The sequence below is a fragment of the Rhinichthys klamathensis genome, unplaced genomic scaffold (assembly GCF_029890125.1).
Source record: "Rhinichthys klamathensis goyatoka isolate OS25496 unplaced genomic scaffold, OSU_Roscu_1.1 h1tg000256l_1, whole genome shotgun sequence".
Classification (NCBI taxonomy): Eukaryota; Metazoa; Chordata; class Actinopteri; order Cypriniformes; family Leuciscidae; genus Rhinichthys; species Rhinichthys klamathensis.
Window position 1 is genome coordinate 2,208,968 of NW_026606778.1, and position 20,086 is coordinate 2,229,053.

The 20,086-nt window shown below is 38.5% G+C and overlaps 1 protein-coding gene across 33 annotated transcripts in view; it reads right to left on the reverse strand.

Moving 5' to 3' along the window:
• Window positions 1-20,086, reverse strand: part of nrxn3a (neurexin 3a) — a 320,634-nt gene that overhangs the window by 110,714 nt on the left and 189,834 nt on the right. The window contains exon 1 of one of the 33 annotated variants that reach the window (XM_056267208.1): window positions 9,089-9,962. The exons of 31 other annotated variants lie outside the window; for them this stretch is intronic. In XM_056267208.1, coding sequence (XP_056123183.1) covers window positions 9,089-9,371 — 283 coding nt within the window. In that variant the 5' untranslated portion in view covers window positions 9,372-9,962. Of the gene's footprint in view, window positions 1-9,088; window positions 9,963-20,086 lie in introns of those variants that run through there. One more of the 33 variants, XM_056267214.1, reaches the window with a different exon arrangement.

A 20,086-nucleotide genomic window follows, 5' to 3' on the forward strand; every position in this document is an offset into this window, starting at 1 on the left:
TGCTCAAAATGTTGCTTTTTTTTTTTTTTAAATGAAACATACCCAGATTCAAGTGTCGATAAAAAAGAATGCATTAAGCTAAAATAAAACGTTTTATTGTTGTTGTTGTTTTTAAAGCAGAGTGTCTTTATTTTGATATACTGCATGTTTAGACATTCATAAAACAAAATATTCTGGGGGGCTACACTCTTATACCGTGTCTCACCAGACGTGAGCGGCGCGACAAAAGCAAAAATAGCCCATTATTATCAGTGATGCTGTCTACACTGGAACTTAATATTATTATATTAACCTTTATTTTTTATGAATTTAGCGTATTAGTCTATTGAGTGTATGAATTTATTCTTCTATTTTGATTTTATTCTTGAGATATTATTACTTCATCTTGTAATGTTACAACTTCATTTAAAAAAATATGACTGTTCTTGTAACATTATTCTTAAAACTTTAGTATTGTTTTAATGTGTCACTTTAAAAATACATCAGTGAAATAAAAAACAAATCTAATATACTGTATTGGTGCCACTGCTCTGTTACTGAATCTTCATTTTGTTGTTGCTGTTCTTGTTTGCCTACAGTCAGAATTTAAGCTTCAGAACTTCAGTCTGTGCATGCAAAATAATACAAAAACCATAAACAGACATTTTCTTATTGCAATATCCTTGCTGACTGCACATAACAGCAAACCTATAGCGCAACCAGTGTAGTGCAATTAGTGAACAAATTATGCTTATGGGCCAGGTGTTTTTTATGAGTGACTTATTCACTGAACCACAAAGCATTTCAGCATCATACTTGAAATGCTAATTACAAGTACAAGTAAATTACAAATATAAAAAAATATATACATAAAACAAATATTAAATACATACCGGAATCATTCAGAAAGTTAACATTTCTCCATTAAATATGTTAATGCTAACCTAAAATGCAGCATCATCACATTTCCTTTGGAACTAATTATTAACAAGAGCCTGAGAGAGGGTAACCTGAGGTCTCTATCTTTGTCATGGTACAATTGAGAAGCCCATGCATCTTACTTCACAGCAGGATCCAACACCTAGTGTGTGTTAATAGGGAACTGCTGTGTCAGCGGGTGACTAGCCTTGGCTGCAACTGATAGCATTAGCATTTCTCAGTGGCTTGAAGAGCTCATTAAGACGGTGAGTGTGTCAGCTCATAATTAGCACTGACATGAATAGTTATTCATAAAGTAAGTGTTAGACACCTGCCATTTCCTCTGTATTGGGGAAACCCTAGCACTCCACCTTTTCCCAGCAGTGCTGGCTGTTCTTGATGTGACTTGTGCCCTTGTAAAAGCAAGGTACGATTTGTTTAGCATGAATGCAACAATCCCGGAACCCTCGGAGGCCAGAAAGTGACATTCAGTGTTTGTTTTGCTGCACAAGGACTAATTGGATGTTGCACAGGCCTGAATTAGATGCATGCATGTGTAACAGCAAAGCGAGCAATTGCAGCGGAGAGCTGTTTAATGCTGATTGTACAGTCGCAATTATAATCAAGACAATCCTGTTCTCTCGTCAGCACCGTCTGCGCCTTTCCAGGTGCTTTCCCATTTGCAGTGCAGTAAAAAAGACCAAAATAAGGAGGAAAAAAGTCTGCCAGACGAAAGAAGGAGCCAGCTTACAAAAAAACTGGCTTTAGGTATCTTGTTTTTTTTCTGGGAACCGTTGGACAAACCACAGAAATAGGGTGTATGAATGTTATTGTGCCTTTCTGGATCGTGACAACCAGTGAGTTCTCAAATATGTGCTACTATATAATGTAGAACTTGAAAACAAGCTGTAAAACAGATCTAATCTTAAACAGGCAATTCTGCTTGTACCACCCAGGGCCGTAGATTATTTCCATACAATAATATTAGCTAGTTCAGCTTTCTTCGGGAGCAGGCATTTTTAATCTTTCCATTTATACTCCAACTCCAGCATTTGCATGAGAGATTTCCATAAAACCAATAGATTTTATTTAATTATTTTTTTTTTTTTCTATGAGATCTCGGAGAAGGAATTTGTTCATTCATAATGGGATTAATCTGCTGGGGCTAATTCCCTGGCAGTGGCTGCAGAATGTGAGGTTTTGTGCGGACACAGTCACATTCATTGTGCTGAACATTATCTCGCATTGAGAGGCTTCTTCATTGCTGTGATTGAGGATTCTTCTCATTGGGGTAAACACAGTTAATACTTTCCACCCCTGCCTATTCTCTCGAGTATCTGCGTAGGGGATGAACAGGATTTGATTTTTTATTTTAGCTGGTAGAAAATACGAGATATATGTGCGGGGGAATTTACTAAAGAGGAATTGCTCAGTTGTTTTACACACCTTAAATCAATCAAAGGTGACAGAAAAAAAAAACATTTAGAATGTTACAAAAGATTTCTATTTCAAATGAATGCTTTTTCTAAATAGTTAATTTCTAAAATAAATACATTTATTTTCATCAAAGAAAAATCATGGTTTCCACAAAAATATTAATATTAACTGTTTTCAACATTGATAATAAGAAATGTTTCTTGAAAGGCAAATCAGCATGTTATTAGAGTGATTTCTGAAGGATCATGTGACACTGAAGACTGGAGTAATGATGCTGAAAATCCAGCTTTGCCATCAGAGGAATAAATTACATTTTAAAATATATTAGTTCAAGTTCAAAGTTCAAGTTCAATTTCAAGCTTGAACTTTGAACTTGAACTAATATATTTTAAAATGTAATTTATTCATCTGATGGCAAAGCTGGATTTTCAGCATCATTACTCCAGTCTTCAGTCTTTTCTATTAAAATAGAAAACAGTTACTTTAATAACATTTCAAAATATTACATTTTTCAATGTATTTTTGATCAAATAAATACAATCGTAGTGAGCATATAATAGTTCTAAAAAAACAAAAACTTGTTTTAATATTTACTGATGTATTCAAACAGTAAATGCCACTAGCAAAATGCCAAGGTCATGGATTCAATTTCAAGGGGATGCATGAACTGTTCAAATATATTCCTTGAATGTAACGCAAGTCGCTTCGGATTAAAGCATCTGCCAAATGCATACATGTAAATGCAATTTTTTTTCATTTAAATATGGCGCATGGGGCTATTTCAGCACATTTACTGCCTGGCTAAACTGAATAGTTAGTGGTTAGTGGAGAAAATAAGAAATACAGCATGCAAGTATTTAGTGAATTTGTTCCATATGAGTAGGAATCCATCAAAGGCTAAAAACTTCATAAAATGACACATTTAGTATCACAGCATGATTTATACTATGGTAACCCTCATTTACCTGTCTGTTCCACACAGCTGTACAATCCACTTTATACAGTGAAAACAGTTGTGCATCACATAGACAATTTCCCTCTAAGCAGATTAACTGGGTGATTGTCTCTCTGCATTACGTGGCAGTTAGGCCGAATGCAGCATTTCCTTTCATGATTCACTGATGCTCTGGTTTACCACAGTATGTCAGATTGAATTCATCCAATCTGTGCTGAATGCACCGAGCCACTGATCCGCTGACACCACGGTACAGGTGGGAAATAAGAGCTTTAGACTGATTTGCCACCTCCAAAAAGACAGAACTTTGATGCAGAGATGCACTCTGCTATTAGGGCTCTGGTATCACTTGACTGCAATACTGTTTGGCTTTTTTGCTGACATCTCTGAGCAGATGAACTCAATATGAGAACATGCATGCAGAGAATCACACACTTCTACTACACCTTTGTTTCATTTAGAGAAGATTAAATGACTTATGATTAAATGATTAAATGTATTTGAGAATACAGATTATGTGTAATGGATTAGTCAGATCAATGCACACTTCTTAGATATTCATTTGGCAATATTCAAAGGGTGTGATTTTTGTACCACTGGCATCTGATTTCACGCAGGATTCCTCAACACTTTCAAGTTCCCGGCTTTCATTGATCAGACAAAAAGATAGCCCCGCCCCCAAATCACACCATTGGTTGAGAGCGTGTATATAAAAGATAGCTGTTGATTTGCCAAAAGACGTCATTAGTACACTGTAAAAGAAAAAAGAAAAAAAATTGCTCCCTGCTTGACTTAAATTAGTTGAATCGTGTAAAAAGTTAAAAATATCTTTACTTATTTTGATGAGTTTAAGTAATATAAAAACATATGTTGTCATGATTTATTGATCATATTTTTACAGTGTATATTTAAAAGTTGAATTGAATAATATAATATAATCGTTTCAAATGAATCAAAATTAAAGGTTTATGTAAATTGGGATAAGACAAATTATATGGGATGTATCACAATCTAAAAAGACACATCCAATTAATACAAGTCATCATATTTGATATATTTACAACTATATATGGCAAGTTAGAATAAAGCGATAATTTGTTTTAAAATCAACACTTTGGTTTAATATATTTTAAAGGAAAGGCCTAATTAAAGTTTTATGTAAATTGGGATAGGAGAAAGTATTTAACCATAGAAAAAATACAACCCTCTAATTGGCACAACGGTTCAGGATATCTAAAAAGACGCATCCAAAGAATGTGAGTCATATTTGATATAATATTTATAACCCAATGTATGGCGTTTAACAACATTAGACCAAATTGGACTAAGACACAGCAGCTATAAAAGCCAATCCATAAAAAAATACATGGCGGCTCCAGCGCACGCAAAGAGAATTTTGGCAGAAATTCTCATGTGCAAATCATGGCAGGTCCCATACCTCCAATCCCAATCTCTCTTCCTCTTTTCCGCCTTCCAATTCTCTCTCGCACGCACACTCAAATGATCCCCTTCTCTCCAACACACTGTGTCTTCCCATCACAGGCCTTGTGAAATCCTGTTATCTTGCACTCCTCCCCATGCTTGCTGTTTCCATGAATTCTTGTCCCGAGGATACAGGTCTAAACTTTCCTTTGATCCACATTTCAGTTAGCAGAGAGACACTCTCGTAATGTAGCGCAGCCCCCCAGCAGACTCAGTCCCAGGGTCTTCACGTAAAGAGGAGTTGCCTCTATTTACGCTGCTAAACCTGGCACCCGACTCCAGCGACACAACCTGCTCTGCCTTAACACGATTAACACGGGGCAAGAGCCTCGCATGCCATCGCAGCACAGGAAATGGACACGGAGCCAAGTAGATAGGCGGCCGACGGTCGCGTGCCGAGCCGCGTATGACAGGAGATGGTAGAACAAGGACATAAATGGAACGGTTATGTTCTTCTTGTTCCTCTTGAAAGTCAATTATGCCCGTTGTGAAGTGTTTGATAGCTCCTGCCATTCAACACGAATGCTGGGCAGTTAATCAAAATGTATAGTGTGGGGATTTTGAAAGAGCAGGACTTTCTGAAGAGTGATAAAATGAGATAATTTGCGAAGAAAATTAGTTTAAAACGGTCGCTTTTTCAGATTAAAGAGCTGTTACTGAATGGGAATTCTAGTGTATTAACAATAGGTGTGTTAAACTTCCTCTTTTATCAGGATTATAATGACCCGCAATTATATGATTTAAAGTTTCTGTCAAGTTTGATAAGAGGAGTGAAGTTAAATTTGTCTGTATAGGAGTGACTGGATGTTAATTAATTAAACTTCAATTGATAACAATGTGTTTCAAAGCACTGGCGGACACTGAGCTGAACAGCTGTCATGGTAGCATATCATTTGTTGGACTAGGCGGTATTGTTTTGTCTTCCAGCAAAAGGTAGGAGTTTATTCACATTTTTGCATAGTCACACACTGTACGTTTATTGAAAGTGCATTCAATTATGTCCACAAGCAATTGGAAATAAAGATATAAAGAAGCAAAAAGATACAAATAAATGTAGATTTAAAATGGACAAGATTTAAAATTCTGTCATTTCAAAAGATAAAAAAAATATATATATATATATATTTTTTAATACAATGAAAGTCAATGGGTTCCAAAACCAAATAGGACAACTTTCATGATATGGACAAAAACACATTTTTAAAAAATTCTCTTTTTGTTTTCCATAGAAGAAAAAGTCATACAGGTTTAAAACAACACAAGGGTAACTAAATAATGACAGAATTGAATTTTTGAGTGAAATTACCCTTTAAAAGTCTGTCTGTCATCAGAGTTCGGTTGATTTGGTGTGAAAGCAGTATTTCAAACTCAAAACAAAACAGTTTGCTTTTAAAAGTAATCCAAGCATAGTTGAGCCAAACCCATCTGTCATAGTCAATGGCAAATCCGAATATCATGGTCTGGTGGCCATTGTGACTTTTAACAATGAAACTACTGTATCTGAGGGGCCGTTTACACGACACCATTTTCAACTAAAAATGTAAAAATTTTCATTTACGTGACAACAGCGTTTTGGGGGGCCTGAAAGCACAGACATTTGAAAACGGGTTTCAAAGTGCACGTTTTTGAAAGCAATAACGTATCGTCTTCGTGTAAACTACAAAAGCATGAATTTGTGAAAACAGTGATGTCATGCGCATGTGTGTGACATGTTCAGTATAGGCATTTCTTTACAAAGTGGCATCGCCAACTACTGGCCTGGAATGATAAATACAGCGTTTTAGTCGTTTTCGCGGATCAGTGTTAAAGGGGATCGTTTTGTACGAGAAAGATGCAAAGGAAAAACTTTTCCATTTTTAGTAGATCGTTGTCTATAAACATACCCTAAATTTAAAGCTGTGTGAAAATGGTTTGCGCACACCGATAATCCACAAGTATGAACCTAGAATTCCAATTTGCCATTAGATAAAGCCCAACTCAATCCTACCAACAGCACTGCCTTCTACATATATTAGTTCTGTGATGCTTTACAGTACTTCCTCGAATATTTACAAATGCATTAGAGCACAATTTCAGGCCTGTTCACGTCATACACCCATATACACACACAGCTACGCTATCACGCGTACACACACTATCATTGTAAACAAGTGGGGGAAAATCCACTCTGTTCTGCCTGTCATGCTCTCATCATTGTGAGGCTTTGGGGAGAGAGTGTGCTGGCTTAGCAGTGCTTCCTCTAAGAGTCTTCACCTGGATGCTTCTTTCCTCTGTCATTACAGTGCACATCTTCTCTGTACAGTATCTAACTCTCCAGACGGCTTCTGACAGCCGGAGAGCCTTCAACTTGGACCTCTAGACTGCAGGCTATATGTCCAAGCAAATAGAACTCTAACCGTCAAGCAACCCTGCAGGTTGTGTGACTTGCAATGAAGTCAGCAGAGCAAGGTGCAGAAGCCGCAGGACGAATACGTAAATCAAATTATAAATAAATAATTGCAGAGCTAATGATGTAGAAACTTAATCCAGAGATTCTGCTTACATGTGTAAACACAGGGAATGAGAGAGCGTGCCGGAGCGCTTTTCATCTATATCTAACGCGGCATCATGCCCCAGGGGCCCTCATTGAGAGGGGAGGGAAAGTCTTCGAGTGCTACGTTCGACCAGGATTTTCACACTGGCCAAACCACAGCAATTTCATCGACCCTAATGCCGGGAACGCAGTGAGAAAACCAGATTGCTGATCTAAAGGATGAATGAAAACAATTGTAAATAAATAAAATATATCAATAAATAAAAACACAAGTTAGCTAGTCCAACACTAGTTTGAGTATTTAATAACCAAAAGTGTGTACGAGAATAAAGGCAAAAGTGTATATTAATTTAAAACAGAAATTAATAATAATAAACTATTATTAGCATCATTATAATTATTGTAGTTGTTATTAATAATAATAATATTTCAGTCTGAAATAGTTTTTTTTATATCACACACAAATTTTATTACTCATGAGGAAATTCATTTTTTATTTTTTATTAATAGATTTATTGTGCAAAAAATGGAGGGTTTTTTCACATAATAAATCTATGGTCCGGCCAGCTCAGTCAGTCAGGGAAAACAAACAAACAAAAAAACTATACCCTAACTATTTACTAAGAATCACTTAAAACAATCCATTCTTGTTGTCCTCCATGTAAATTAGCTCTGACTGGAAAATGAAAAATTGTACCTATTGATTTAATTAGACAGAAGGATTGTACATTTGCCTGATGAACTCCTCGTACACCCACACACGGCTTACAAGAGATATCCGTCTAAAAATAAAATCTGAGGGTAAAGCAAAATGCTCTGCGTGAGCAGAATAAATGTGATTTGTAAGTACAAAGCCGATAAGGTGAGAAAGCCTCTCTGTTGCATTCCAAATAAATGCATTCCTGCAATCAAGTGTTTTCCCCCTAACGAGCTAACGGCTTCAAGGCTGAATCAAGACTGCTATTCCCAGTTGTCGTTTAATGAGAGAGCGCAAAGGTAAGCTGGAAATTAATCGCTGCATTGCCATAATGTCCTTCTGAATATTCTCAGTACTTTTTTCCCAAGTGCATGCACCCTTCAAGACATTTGAATAACACAAAGCAACCAATATCAGCCTGCAGTCAAATAATTAGATTACAGGGAAATGGGAAAGTGGGAGGTGAAAAGAGGTCAGCCCTTTATGTCTTAATCTGCATCACTTCAAAGACGCACATCTACAGGTTCTCACTCAAAGTTCTGCTTTCATCTAGCAAAGTGTCTATATCCGCTTCCCCTTGCGCACATTAAAATACACCTGCTAACTGTGTACCTCTAAAGCCACTTCTCAGGCATTTCTACGTTACCCTATTGCGAAAGGATTGTTGACACTGAACCGCTGCAAAACAGCAATCCTAGCCCAGCACAGTTTCAGCTGCTCGGTTTAGACTTTAATAGGGTAATTGCCTGTGTGCCTTGGGAGACAGAACTCCGCTCTCCGTAACCGCAAAATAGCTCAACGCTTATCAGATCCCCTTGATCCAAAAACCCAATCTAAAGCCAGACTTATTATAGCCCCACTGATGCACTATCTTCTCTGCTTTAATTAATCTGCGAGCACAGATACAAAGCCAGATAACCACCATTTAGAGTGTCTGACACAATCTTCCCTCAATAAACTAAATCCTGATTATTCCCTCGTCACAATTAACCATTGAGGTGAGAGCAAGTCAGAGTCTTGAGCAAACAAAAGTCTCATAAAGTGCAACTCTTTAGGAGTTCCACAAATCTAGCTTGCCGGGACTCACCGTGGCCGCTTCTGAGGAACGCCGGAAAGCGGTATATGGAGATGGGTGAAGCGTGGTGGCGGGGATTGTGTAACAGGTGTTCGGGATGGGTGTATGAGGTTGCCACCCCTGGGGGTCCTGCGGCGGCCACTGAACTATCCGAGCTGGGCGAGGAACTCCACACCGAACCGGCAATACATCCCAACGTCAGAGTCCACATCCAGGGGGTCCATCCGAGCCGGGATAGGGGCTGCCCCTCTCGACCGCCATGAAACCACAACGCCGCCACTCTGCTGGGACGCATGACGCACACCCGACTCGCTGTTAGACACTAGGCGCAAAGAACCGAGAGAGGAGAGTTCTCTCATGATGCAGAAAACCCCATACTAGGAGTCCCAACCTCCTCGTCCAGCACCCGCTGCCGACCCCTGTGAAAATGCACTCACTTAGGACGAGAGCCCCTTTACAGCTGCTGAGTGAACGATGGGAAGGAGCGTCTGCGATGGGGTCTGCTCCTCTCAGAGCTGCATCAGTCACTCACAAGACCTGAAGAGGCGACAATTACCCGGCGGAAAAGAGGGTCATGACCCGACCCTGCCACTCATTCACTGTCCATCCCACACAAAGGAAGCAGAGGAAGAAGACTTTTTTTTTTCTTCTTGCTTTCTTCAAAAGGATAAACTCTGGTATGAAACAGATTCCTCTTTTTTCCCAGCACTGTCCGCTCCTGGGCTCCAAAGGTGTTGCAATACAAAGGCTTGGGCTGAAACACCGCTTTCTCTCACACACAGAAACACACACACACTCTCTTCTGATTTTCTTCCTCCTGAGATTAGTGTTGCTCAGCCTGTCTGTATTTGGACAGAGCCTTGACGCACTTTCAGCAGCTCTGCTAAGCAATGAGAGTGTGAGAGGGAGGGAGAGAGAACGAAAGCGCACGCGAGAGAGAGAGAGAGAGACTGAGCTGGAGGGAGGAGGGAGAGAGAGAGATCGGTACAGGTGAAACAAAGCAAACAGAATGGGATGAAGATGGGATGAAGAGGATGTGTGGTTTGTGTGCGTATGTGTGTGTCTGGGCGTTGAAGTGTGGAAAAATGGGGATGCCGATACAATTCCTCACAGAAAACACATAGCTGCTGTCTCAGATGGAGATGAAGTTCTACACATTATGGAATGAAGAGCAAATTAAGAGATACATGGAGTGAAAGAAACAATGACAGACAGCTTTGGGAATTAAAGTAGAAAAACTAAAAAAGACTATTAAACATCTAAGGCAGTTTTGCGATAAGGAGGGAATGGAGGTAGTGCTTCCTCCACACACACACACACACAAAAAATGACAGTACAAAATTAAAATGAGAAATATTACAAAATATTGCATGAAACTCTGTTCTTATAGAGCTGCTGAAGCAAAAAGTCATGTGAGATGAAGCAGTGCCTCTCTGTCACTGTGATTGGCTGATTAGACTGTCACTGTGATCACACACACATGTTCCAACTGGTTTGCAAATCAGCCTGAAGTTGGAAATGGACAGACTAATTTTACAAAGTAAACACATCACTCACTATGACATCATCACTTCAAAATCAAAATTTGAAATGAAACAAAATAATCTGTAGCTGTCAAAATTAAAGAGAATTAAAGCATGTGTCTACCATTGCACATGCTGTGTTTATTGACTAATGGTCATAAAAAGGTAAACATTTGTACATTTTTTTTTTTTAAAGGTACACTGTGAGTTTTTTAAGTATTTTATTAGCTAAACTCAATGTCTTTATTCATAAATATGTCCTCATTGGTGTAAAATTACCTCTGCCAATGATCTGACTTATTACATGGGACGGGTAAGTCCATGGAGGCTTCCATGTCGTTCCACCATCTTGAAAAACTATAATAGCAGAGAGGGACAAAAAGCACTAGCCTACCTAAATGCGTTTCCACAACACGTTTTCATCAGAGCCAGCGTCACGTGACTGAAACCAGCTGAGAGGCGCTTGTCACTGCCCCGCCAAATTTGAAATGCTGCACTGGGGTGCGTTTCCCGAAAGCATCGTTAGCCAACTATGGTCGCAAGTTGGTCGCAAATCCCATTGAACTCTATTGGTAACGACGGAACTTGCGACCATAGTTGGCTAACGATGCTTTCGGGAAACGCACCCCTGCACGGTACTTCATAATGCAGGATCATACTTATGCCGAGCCACTGGAGAAGGAATCCTCGTCACAAAAAATTAAATTTAAAAGGAAACGTGACCGGCGAATTCAAGTCAATGTTACGGTCTACACTCACCGGCCACTTTATTAGGTACCCCATGCTAGTAACGGGTTGGACCCCCTTTTGCCTTCAGAACTGCCTCAATTCTTCGTGGCATAGATTCAACAAGGTGCTGGAAGCATTCCTCAGGGAGTTTGGTCCATATTGACATGATGGCATCACACAGTTGCCGCAGATTTGTCGGCTGCACATCCATGATGCGAATCTCCCGTTCCACCACATCCCAAAGATGCTCTATTGGGTTGAGATCTGGTGACTGTGGAGGCCATTTTAGTACAGTGAACTCATTGTCATGTTCAAGAAACCAATTTGAAATGATTAGAGCTTTGTGACATGGTGGAAGTAGCCATCAGAGGATGGGTACATGGTGGCCATAAAGGGATGGACATGGTCAGAAACAATGCTCAGGTAGGCCGTGGCATTTAAACGATGCCCAATTGGCACTAAGGGGCCTAAAGTGTGCCAGGAAAACATCCCCCACACCATTACACCACCACCACCAGCCTGCACAGTGGTAACAAGGCATGATGGTTCCATGTTCTCATTCTGTTTACGCCAAATTCTGACTCTACCATCTGAATGTCTCAACAGAAATCGAGACTCATCAGACCAGGCAACATTTTTCCAGTCTTCAACTGTTCAATTTTGGTGAGCTCTTGCAAAATGTAGCCTCTTTTTCCTATTTGTAGTGGAGATGAGTGGTACCCGGTGGAGTCTTCTGCTGTTGTAGCCCATCCGCCTCAAGGTTGTGCGTGTTGTGGCTTCACAAATGCTTTGCTGCATACCTCGGTTGTAACGAGTGGTTATTTTAGTCACTGTTGCCCTTCTATCAGCTCGAACCAGTCTGGCCATTCTCCTCTGACCTCTGGCATCAACAAGGCATTTCCGCCCACAGAACTGCCGCTCACTGGATGTTTTTTCTTTTTCGGACCATTCTCTGTAAACCCTAGAGATGGTTGTGCGTGAAAATCCCAGTAGATTAGCAGTTTCTGAAATACTCAGACCAGCCCTTCTGGCACCAACAATCATGCCACGTTCAAAGTCACTCAAATCAACTTTCTTCCCCATACTGATGCTTGGTTTGAACTGCAGGAGATTGTCTTGACCATGTCTACATGCCTAAATGCACTGAGTTGCCGCCATGTGATTGGCTGCTTAGAAATTAAGTGTTAACGAGCAGTTGGACAGGTGTACCTAATAAAGTGGCCGGTGAGTGTAAATTACAAGCTTTTTTTCATTGCTTGGTTGTGTAATTCATTATATAGGCAGCATAACAGTAGAACATGTATAGTTAAACTCGATGAAGTGCTATTGGAAGACATGTTGTCATTGTCATAGCTTCTTGGTATACGTAGTTACAACACGCATTTGAAAAAGCGAGGCGCTAGAGAGCACTATTCGTTTGAATGCAAAATACAATTCCACGCTAGATGGGAGAAATTCCTACACAGTGTACCTTTAAATAATGATATTTATATTAATATCACTAACTATTGTTCAGTTGTTAATGTTATACATTTTATATTATTATTTAAATATTTTATATTTATGTAAATCATTTTAATATTTTAATGAGAGTATTTAATTTCAAATATTATATAGTTAGTGGAATAAAAATAAAAATAGTATTGAAATTAATATTAATATCATTAAAGATTTAACAGTCATTTTTAAATACCAATACCAAATATTTAATATTAATAACCGAACAACAGCTAGAGGTAACTAATAAAAGCTTTACGCCTTTTCCCCAATATTATTGCACTGATTATTGTATTATCTTTGAAGCAATACAAAACCAATTGAAATTGCATAAACTTGAAGAGACTTAAAGGAGATTCGATTTAAATATAAATAGCATTTTAATATGAAGATTAAAAATATAAATATATTTACACTGGTTACTTGTGGATAATGATAAGGTAAATACTGATGCATAACATCTTAACTGGTGAAAACAACAAATTGAACATGAATTTACAAAAAAAAAATTAACCCAGAGAGGGAACTTTGCTTCCTCATTTCAGAAGTCAACCACACTGGTCTCATACAGTAAACACACACCGCCTATGCCACAAGAGAATCAAAATGATGGACGATGTTTTGGAACAAAATCTCCTCTTTCCTCCTGCCTGATTTTTTCTGGGATATCCTTCCATCTGAAACAGAGCAGCCCAGAAGGCACGGCTGACTGACTGGATCTGTCCCTGCCTCCTAAAATAGAGCTTCAGACCTCTGATTCGCTTAGTGAACCCAGCTTATGTAAGGGGAGAGGAAAACAAGAAAATGTGATAATTGAAATGATGAAAATGTGCATCTTTCTGCCCAAAATGAACCTGTTAAAACAAGTTGTTAATGGGTTTCGAAGAATACTGTCACTACAAGAATTTCATTTAAAAACTATTTCCGTACATCACAACATATACAAATTAAGTCTCAGATGAGGAAATAACATCAACCTTATTCTCTGGTTTCACTGATGGTTTCATCCATCTCTTTGGATGCCTGGTGTTTGTGAACACACTTATTTAAGACACTTCCTGGGAGGGAATTAAACCAAATCATGATGACCGACGTTGGCTCAGGCATTTCAGAATGATCAAACCAACATTTGAGATGCTGTGCAATGAAATTGGTCTGCTGGTTAGTCCAGTGATCCAATTACACCCATCTTCTTATCGTATAAAAAATGTATCCGTCTCAATTGCGTGCATACGTTTTTATGCACATTTTTAGAATTTATGTGCATCTTGCAGTTTCCATTCCATCCCAAAATGCACATAAAATAGGTTGATAGAAACATAAGCCATGTTTCCATCCAAAGTTGCGAATTTAACTTGTGCGCAAAATTGCAATTTCGCATAAAACGTTTGTGAATAAAGCACCATTTTCATCCAGTGAGTTTCATCCAGCTGTTTAACTATACTGAACCACTTTAACGACAGATTTTGCTCAGGCATTTCGGAATGACCAAAACAGCATTTCAGATGCTGTGCAACGAGATGTCGTTTGGTCCAGTCACATGACTTTTTTGATGCGAATCGATTATTCATTCGGTAAATGTGTTTCCATCGTAGTTTATGTGCATGTTTTCTTATCCATATGTATCCGACCAGCCCGATCTCACGGCAATTAGTACGAATTTTACGAGGTGGCTAATTCGTACTAATTCATACGACCTCACTCGTACAAATTCGTACGATTTTTGCTAATTCTTACATATTTTACGAGTTACCAAATTCGTATGAAATCGTACAAATGACCTACCCCTGACCCCGCCCCTAAACCTACCCATCATGTGGGTTTAGACAAATCGTACGAATTCGTACGAGTGAGGTCGTATGAATTAGTACGAATTAGCCACCTTTTAATCACTCGTACGAATTGGTCGTGAGATAGCGTTGATCCGACTCAATTCAGCCCATGCATTTTTTTATGCACATTTTTAGAATTCCATCCAGCGTAAATTTTATGCGATATCCCAAAATGTGCATAAAAATAGGCGGATGGAAACATAGCTATTGTCATTCGTCAGGGCGTCGATATGTAAATGAGAATGGTAATATGTCAAAATGTTCATGGTTGTGACATCAATCCCATGACAACTTCTGAACGACCTGTTTTCCCAGCGTAACCGTTAGCTAAGTCTAAATAGTATATATCGGCTTAAAAAGAGCAGTGCAATAAACTAACAGGCAATCAAATCCGAGAACATTGCTTTCTAGAATGGATTATTTTGAAAGCTCTAACTGTGTCGAATCTTTAACCACCACTGCAATTCACAGACAGTAAATAGTGCCATTGGAATTACAAACCACAGCAGCAAATCAGCTTTCCATTGATATTACTTTGGTGAAAGACTCTCTTAACATTTGGGGCTTTGTAAATGAAGAACCGTTCAGTTTAAATTCTCCATGACGATAATCAGTTCATATTCATTCCACAGATGGGTGCAGGGAAACGATAGGCGAAGGCAAAAGCCCTCGGTGCTGGAAAGGTACTCATTTATCAAAAGGACTGCTTTTCTTCATCTGCTGCTGTGTCTTTTGCGTTTCATTAAATTCCAAACTCGGTCCTCAGAGCTAGTTCTGCCTTGCCTGAGGCATCTCTCGGGTGAGTGACCTCCATGCTTCTGATGAGAGAGCAAAATATCTGCCATTTTGCACAAGAAATTCCTCATCAACAAACCTGAGCCCGCACAATCATCGGCTGCCCTCAGATTAATAATCCGAGACGTGTTTGAAGCGGTTGGTGCATTTCTAAACGATGTGTATGATACAAAACTTTTTCTTCACAAACAAAGGTATGCTGCTGCTGGATTTCATAATGGCATGCGTAAAAGTCTCTCACCGACTAAAATGAGATGCATGTTAGCGAGCGGTCCTACTCTGGAGCCACCTGGAGGACATGCACCATCTTGGTCGACAGCTTTGGGATCAGCAGTCACAATCGGGCACAGATGAGTGTGTTTAGCTCTCTGTGGCATCTGCTAAGCTGCCTGGAGCTGTATTAGGAGACCTGGATCATGAGCTTGGCTGAAACATCATTATAGGAGGATCTGCGAAAATGAAGTGCTCATTTAACAATATTATCCTACATTTTACAATCATTTTACAACAAATTCAGCGTCAAGGCTATGCTCATGATTTAAGATGGCACGGCTGGCTTTAGCTTGATTTTAATCAGAGGAAATGACTACTTATTTAACAGAAGTTACACAACCAGATCCAGGACATAAAACAACGTGACCCAAATACGTATATGTGCTTCAACATCAATGTAGATAGCATGACTGGAATAAATTATATTATTGATGGTGAAAGTGATCTAGGTCTCTCTCCAATACTTTTCTCTTTATTTATGCTTTTTTTTTCTGCTGAAATATGTTTCTAGACAATGAATCCTTTAAAATATAGGTTTGGTGAACCAGTCTTCAGGGGGTTATTAGAGGTAGATATTTAAAATAATATTAATAATAATAATTTGCACTACCAAAGGTTTTGGGATTGGTAAGCTTTACATTTTTCTTATGCTCAACAAGCCTGCATTTATTTAAGATACAGTAAAAACAGTAATATTGAGAAATATTATTACAATTTAAAATCATTGTTTTCTTTTTTAATATATTTAAAATGTAATTTATTTCTGTGATTCAGCAAAGCTGAATTTTTTGCAGCCATTACTTCAGTCTTCAGTGACACATGATCCTTCAGAAATCACTCTAATATGCTGATTTGGTGGAAACCATGATACGTTGTTGTTGTTTTTTTGTAAGGATTATTTGATGATTATAAAGTTCAAAAGAACAGCATTTATTTGAAACAGAAATGTTTTGTAACAATGTAAAACTCTTTACTGTCACACGTGATCAGTTGAATGTGTCCTTGCTGAATAAAAGTAGTACTTTATTTTAAATATCTTAATCTTAAAATCTTTCTGACCCCAAAGCCTTGAATGGTAGTCTATATTTTCTTATAAAAAAGCATTTTACTCATATTAAATATTAAAGTCATATTAAAGGAATAGTTCACCCAAAAAAAATGAAAATTCTGTCATCATTTAGGCTATACTCACCCTCAAGTTCTTCCAAACCTGTATACATTTCTTTGTTCTCCTAAATACAAAGGAAGATATATAAAAAATGTTTTGTAACCAAACAGTTGTGGGGCACCCATTGACTTCCATAGTATGGAAAAACAAAAAATACTATGAAAGTCAATGGGGCTTACCTGTGACAGAATTTTAATTTTTGGGTGAACTATCCCTTTAAAGCAGTGAGTTTACAAATACTTTTTAATGTTGCATAGAGGTGCATGTAAATAAAAAAAAAAGCATTTAGTCGCCTCTGCAACCTTAAAAGGTCTTGTGAGATATTTAGTGTTGACATTTCTTCAGTAAAAACACTTTAAATTAGCATATTTAACGCTATAAACTGGCTCATAATGCCAGCTTTGATTCTGAGTACTACATAAATTTGTGAAAGGTATATTTTTCCTCTTAATTTTAAACAAAATAAAGCAGTAATAAAAAATGCATTTCATTCTTAAACTAAGCTAATTATCTGAATGAGACAGCATTGGCAAATTAAACAGGTGTAAATTGTGTAGGTGTAAAAAAAATGTTGATAAATTCAATCTGTCCATTTATTGCTCAATTCACACCAAACCCACAGCCGCCCATAAAACAGGCCCTTCCTTTAAAGCATCTTTTCTCCACACACCCGCTTAATCTGTCCAGTAACATGTCGAAACCTTCCAGCTCACCCCAAGGAGCCCCGTTTCCCCATCACTCTGCCTCAGGGTCCTTATGTGCTCATACTGCCTCTCTGCACATCACACACAAACAAAAAATAAATCATAGAATTGCATCAGAAAGAGAAAAAAACACCACTAGCCACATACAGGCCCCTTGCTTTCTACCCATGTTTTGCAAGGTTTTTAGAAACAGTTCTCGGTGTGTCTCACAGCAGCACTACCAGAGTGCTTCGTTAGGAACTAAATAAAGTAAAGTTTGTGATGACTGTAATGACTGCTTGGTATTCCTATGCATGTTCTCGCTTCAGCTGGCTAGTCTTTGGTGTTTTTTTTTTTTTTTTTTTGCCTCAGGGTACCGTCCTCATCGAACGCAGAGTGAATTCAGTATGACCGAGAGAAGAGCCGTGTCCTTCCCTCGGTGAGTTCCTCATCCTGAAAAGGCAGACAGCATTGGAAAGCTGAAAATGAGGGAATCTAAAACCCGCTCTGGAAATAGCTGTGGTTGGTAAATGTCGCAAATGAAACTGATATTTTTGATTATGCGATGAGGATGTTTAGGTAAATAAAATCTTGTTTGGTGATATTACATCACCGGGTTCTGACACATTATCAAAATCATTTTGTGGATGCAGACATGCTGAGACTTCAGCAAACCCTGGCTGACGTGACTTGGGGCTAAATTTATAAAGCATAGGCTGATATGTTTTTAGATGTTTGTTTCTTGTATTAGGAATAGTAACCTTTGTGTATAAAATGATACATTTTAAAAACTACACAGTACATCAATAATAGTAAAGTGGGAACGATTAATCATTGTTTTTTTTTAAAACAAATAATTAAATAAGTCTCTTATGTTCACAAAGGTCATTTATTTGATCAAAATACAGTAAAAACAGTAATTTTGTGAAATATTACAATTATCTAACTTTGTCTTTTCTGTCACTTTGAATCAATTTGATGCATCTTTGCTGAATAAAAGTATTCAATTTAAAAAATATATATTACTGACCTTAAACTTTTGAACTACAGACAGACAGACAGACTAGAAAGATAGATTGATGGATGGATAGATAGGCCTAGATCATAGGTCGGCAACCCGCGGCTCTAGAGCCGCATGCGGCTCTTAAGCGCCGCCCTAGTGGCTCCTTGGAGCTTTTTCAAAAATTTGAAAATGGAAAAAATATTTTTTGTTTTAATATAATTTCTGTAGGGTGAAAAACATGACAAACATTCTTAAAGTTTTTCAACGTTGTAAAAATGTGTATAATAAATATTTAATTTCAACATTTCTGTCAACGAAGAATTTACGTCATAGACTGTGACACACGTGTCTGTCAGATCGGCGTGATGCCAGACCGGTGGCTGACAAACAAACCGGCGGGTGTGTCATGGGCCATGCATCCCAAGGGGAAAAAGAGAAAGATAGCTGAGCACTCCCAACGCACTCTAGTGCGGCGCGGGACTAGATTTGATGGCCGAGTGCGAGCGCGGGCGCGTGCGGTAATGCACTCACTCTACTAAAACAAAATAGAAACGATTTACAGGCCAGAATTTCTATTCATTATGTTTGCAGCGTTGAGCGATATAGCCAATCACAGACATATGTGTTGATTTCTTGAACGCAATGGCCAATCAGAAGCATTTAAGATAGACTCCCCTCACGCTCAAAACTGACTTTTTTGTTCAGTGCTGAATTCTGTATGCTGGCAAATCCTCCAATTATAACGAACAACGTGTGGATATTATGAAAGATTCATTGTGCAGTCAGCTTCATTGATAATAACAGAGATGTGTGAGATCGCGATGAACTGTCAGCTTTTTAGGAATTATTAAGAGAGCGCACTTTGGGTCCCAAAGTCATCCCAAACCATGCACGCATAGTAAACTGCTTGCTTTTATGTTAAATTAACAGTGGTTTGTTGTGTTTTAATGCTTTAATAACAAATAATTTATCAGGAGGATGTATGGTGGCGACACGTAGGCTAACTTGAAAGTATTTGGAGGTACAGAAAAAAGTCTATTTGCGGGCGGGAGCGGGACAAAACATAAATGTTGCGGGCGCGGCAGAAAGAAAGTTGAGAACGTCAGTTATAACGACCCACGCATTAAAAAATGGTCGGGTTAAAATCAGGCTCGGGCTCATAATTACATTAAATGTGTCGGGCCGGGCTTATTTTTTGGGCCCGATCTAAGCTCTAATTTGTAGCCTACTTATCATTTTGATACAAGAGGGCTAATATACCACTTACAGCATGTGTTGCCTTCATTATAAGGCTTATATAAAGCTTTTAATTTTTTGCGGCTCCAGACAGAATTTTTTATTTTTTTGCTCCAATATGGCTCTTTCAACATTTTGGGTTGCCGACCACTGGCCTAGATGGATAGATGGATGGATAGATGGATGGATGTCGTAGGCCAGTAAGAGCTGTGTAACCCTTACTCCACTGATCTCAAGAGGCTAACACTAGAGGCTGTGGTCTTTAGCCTTA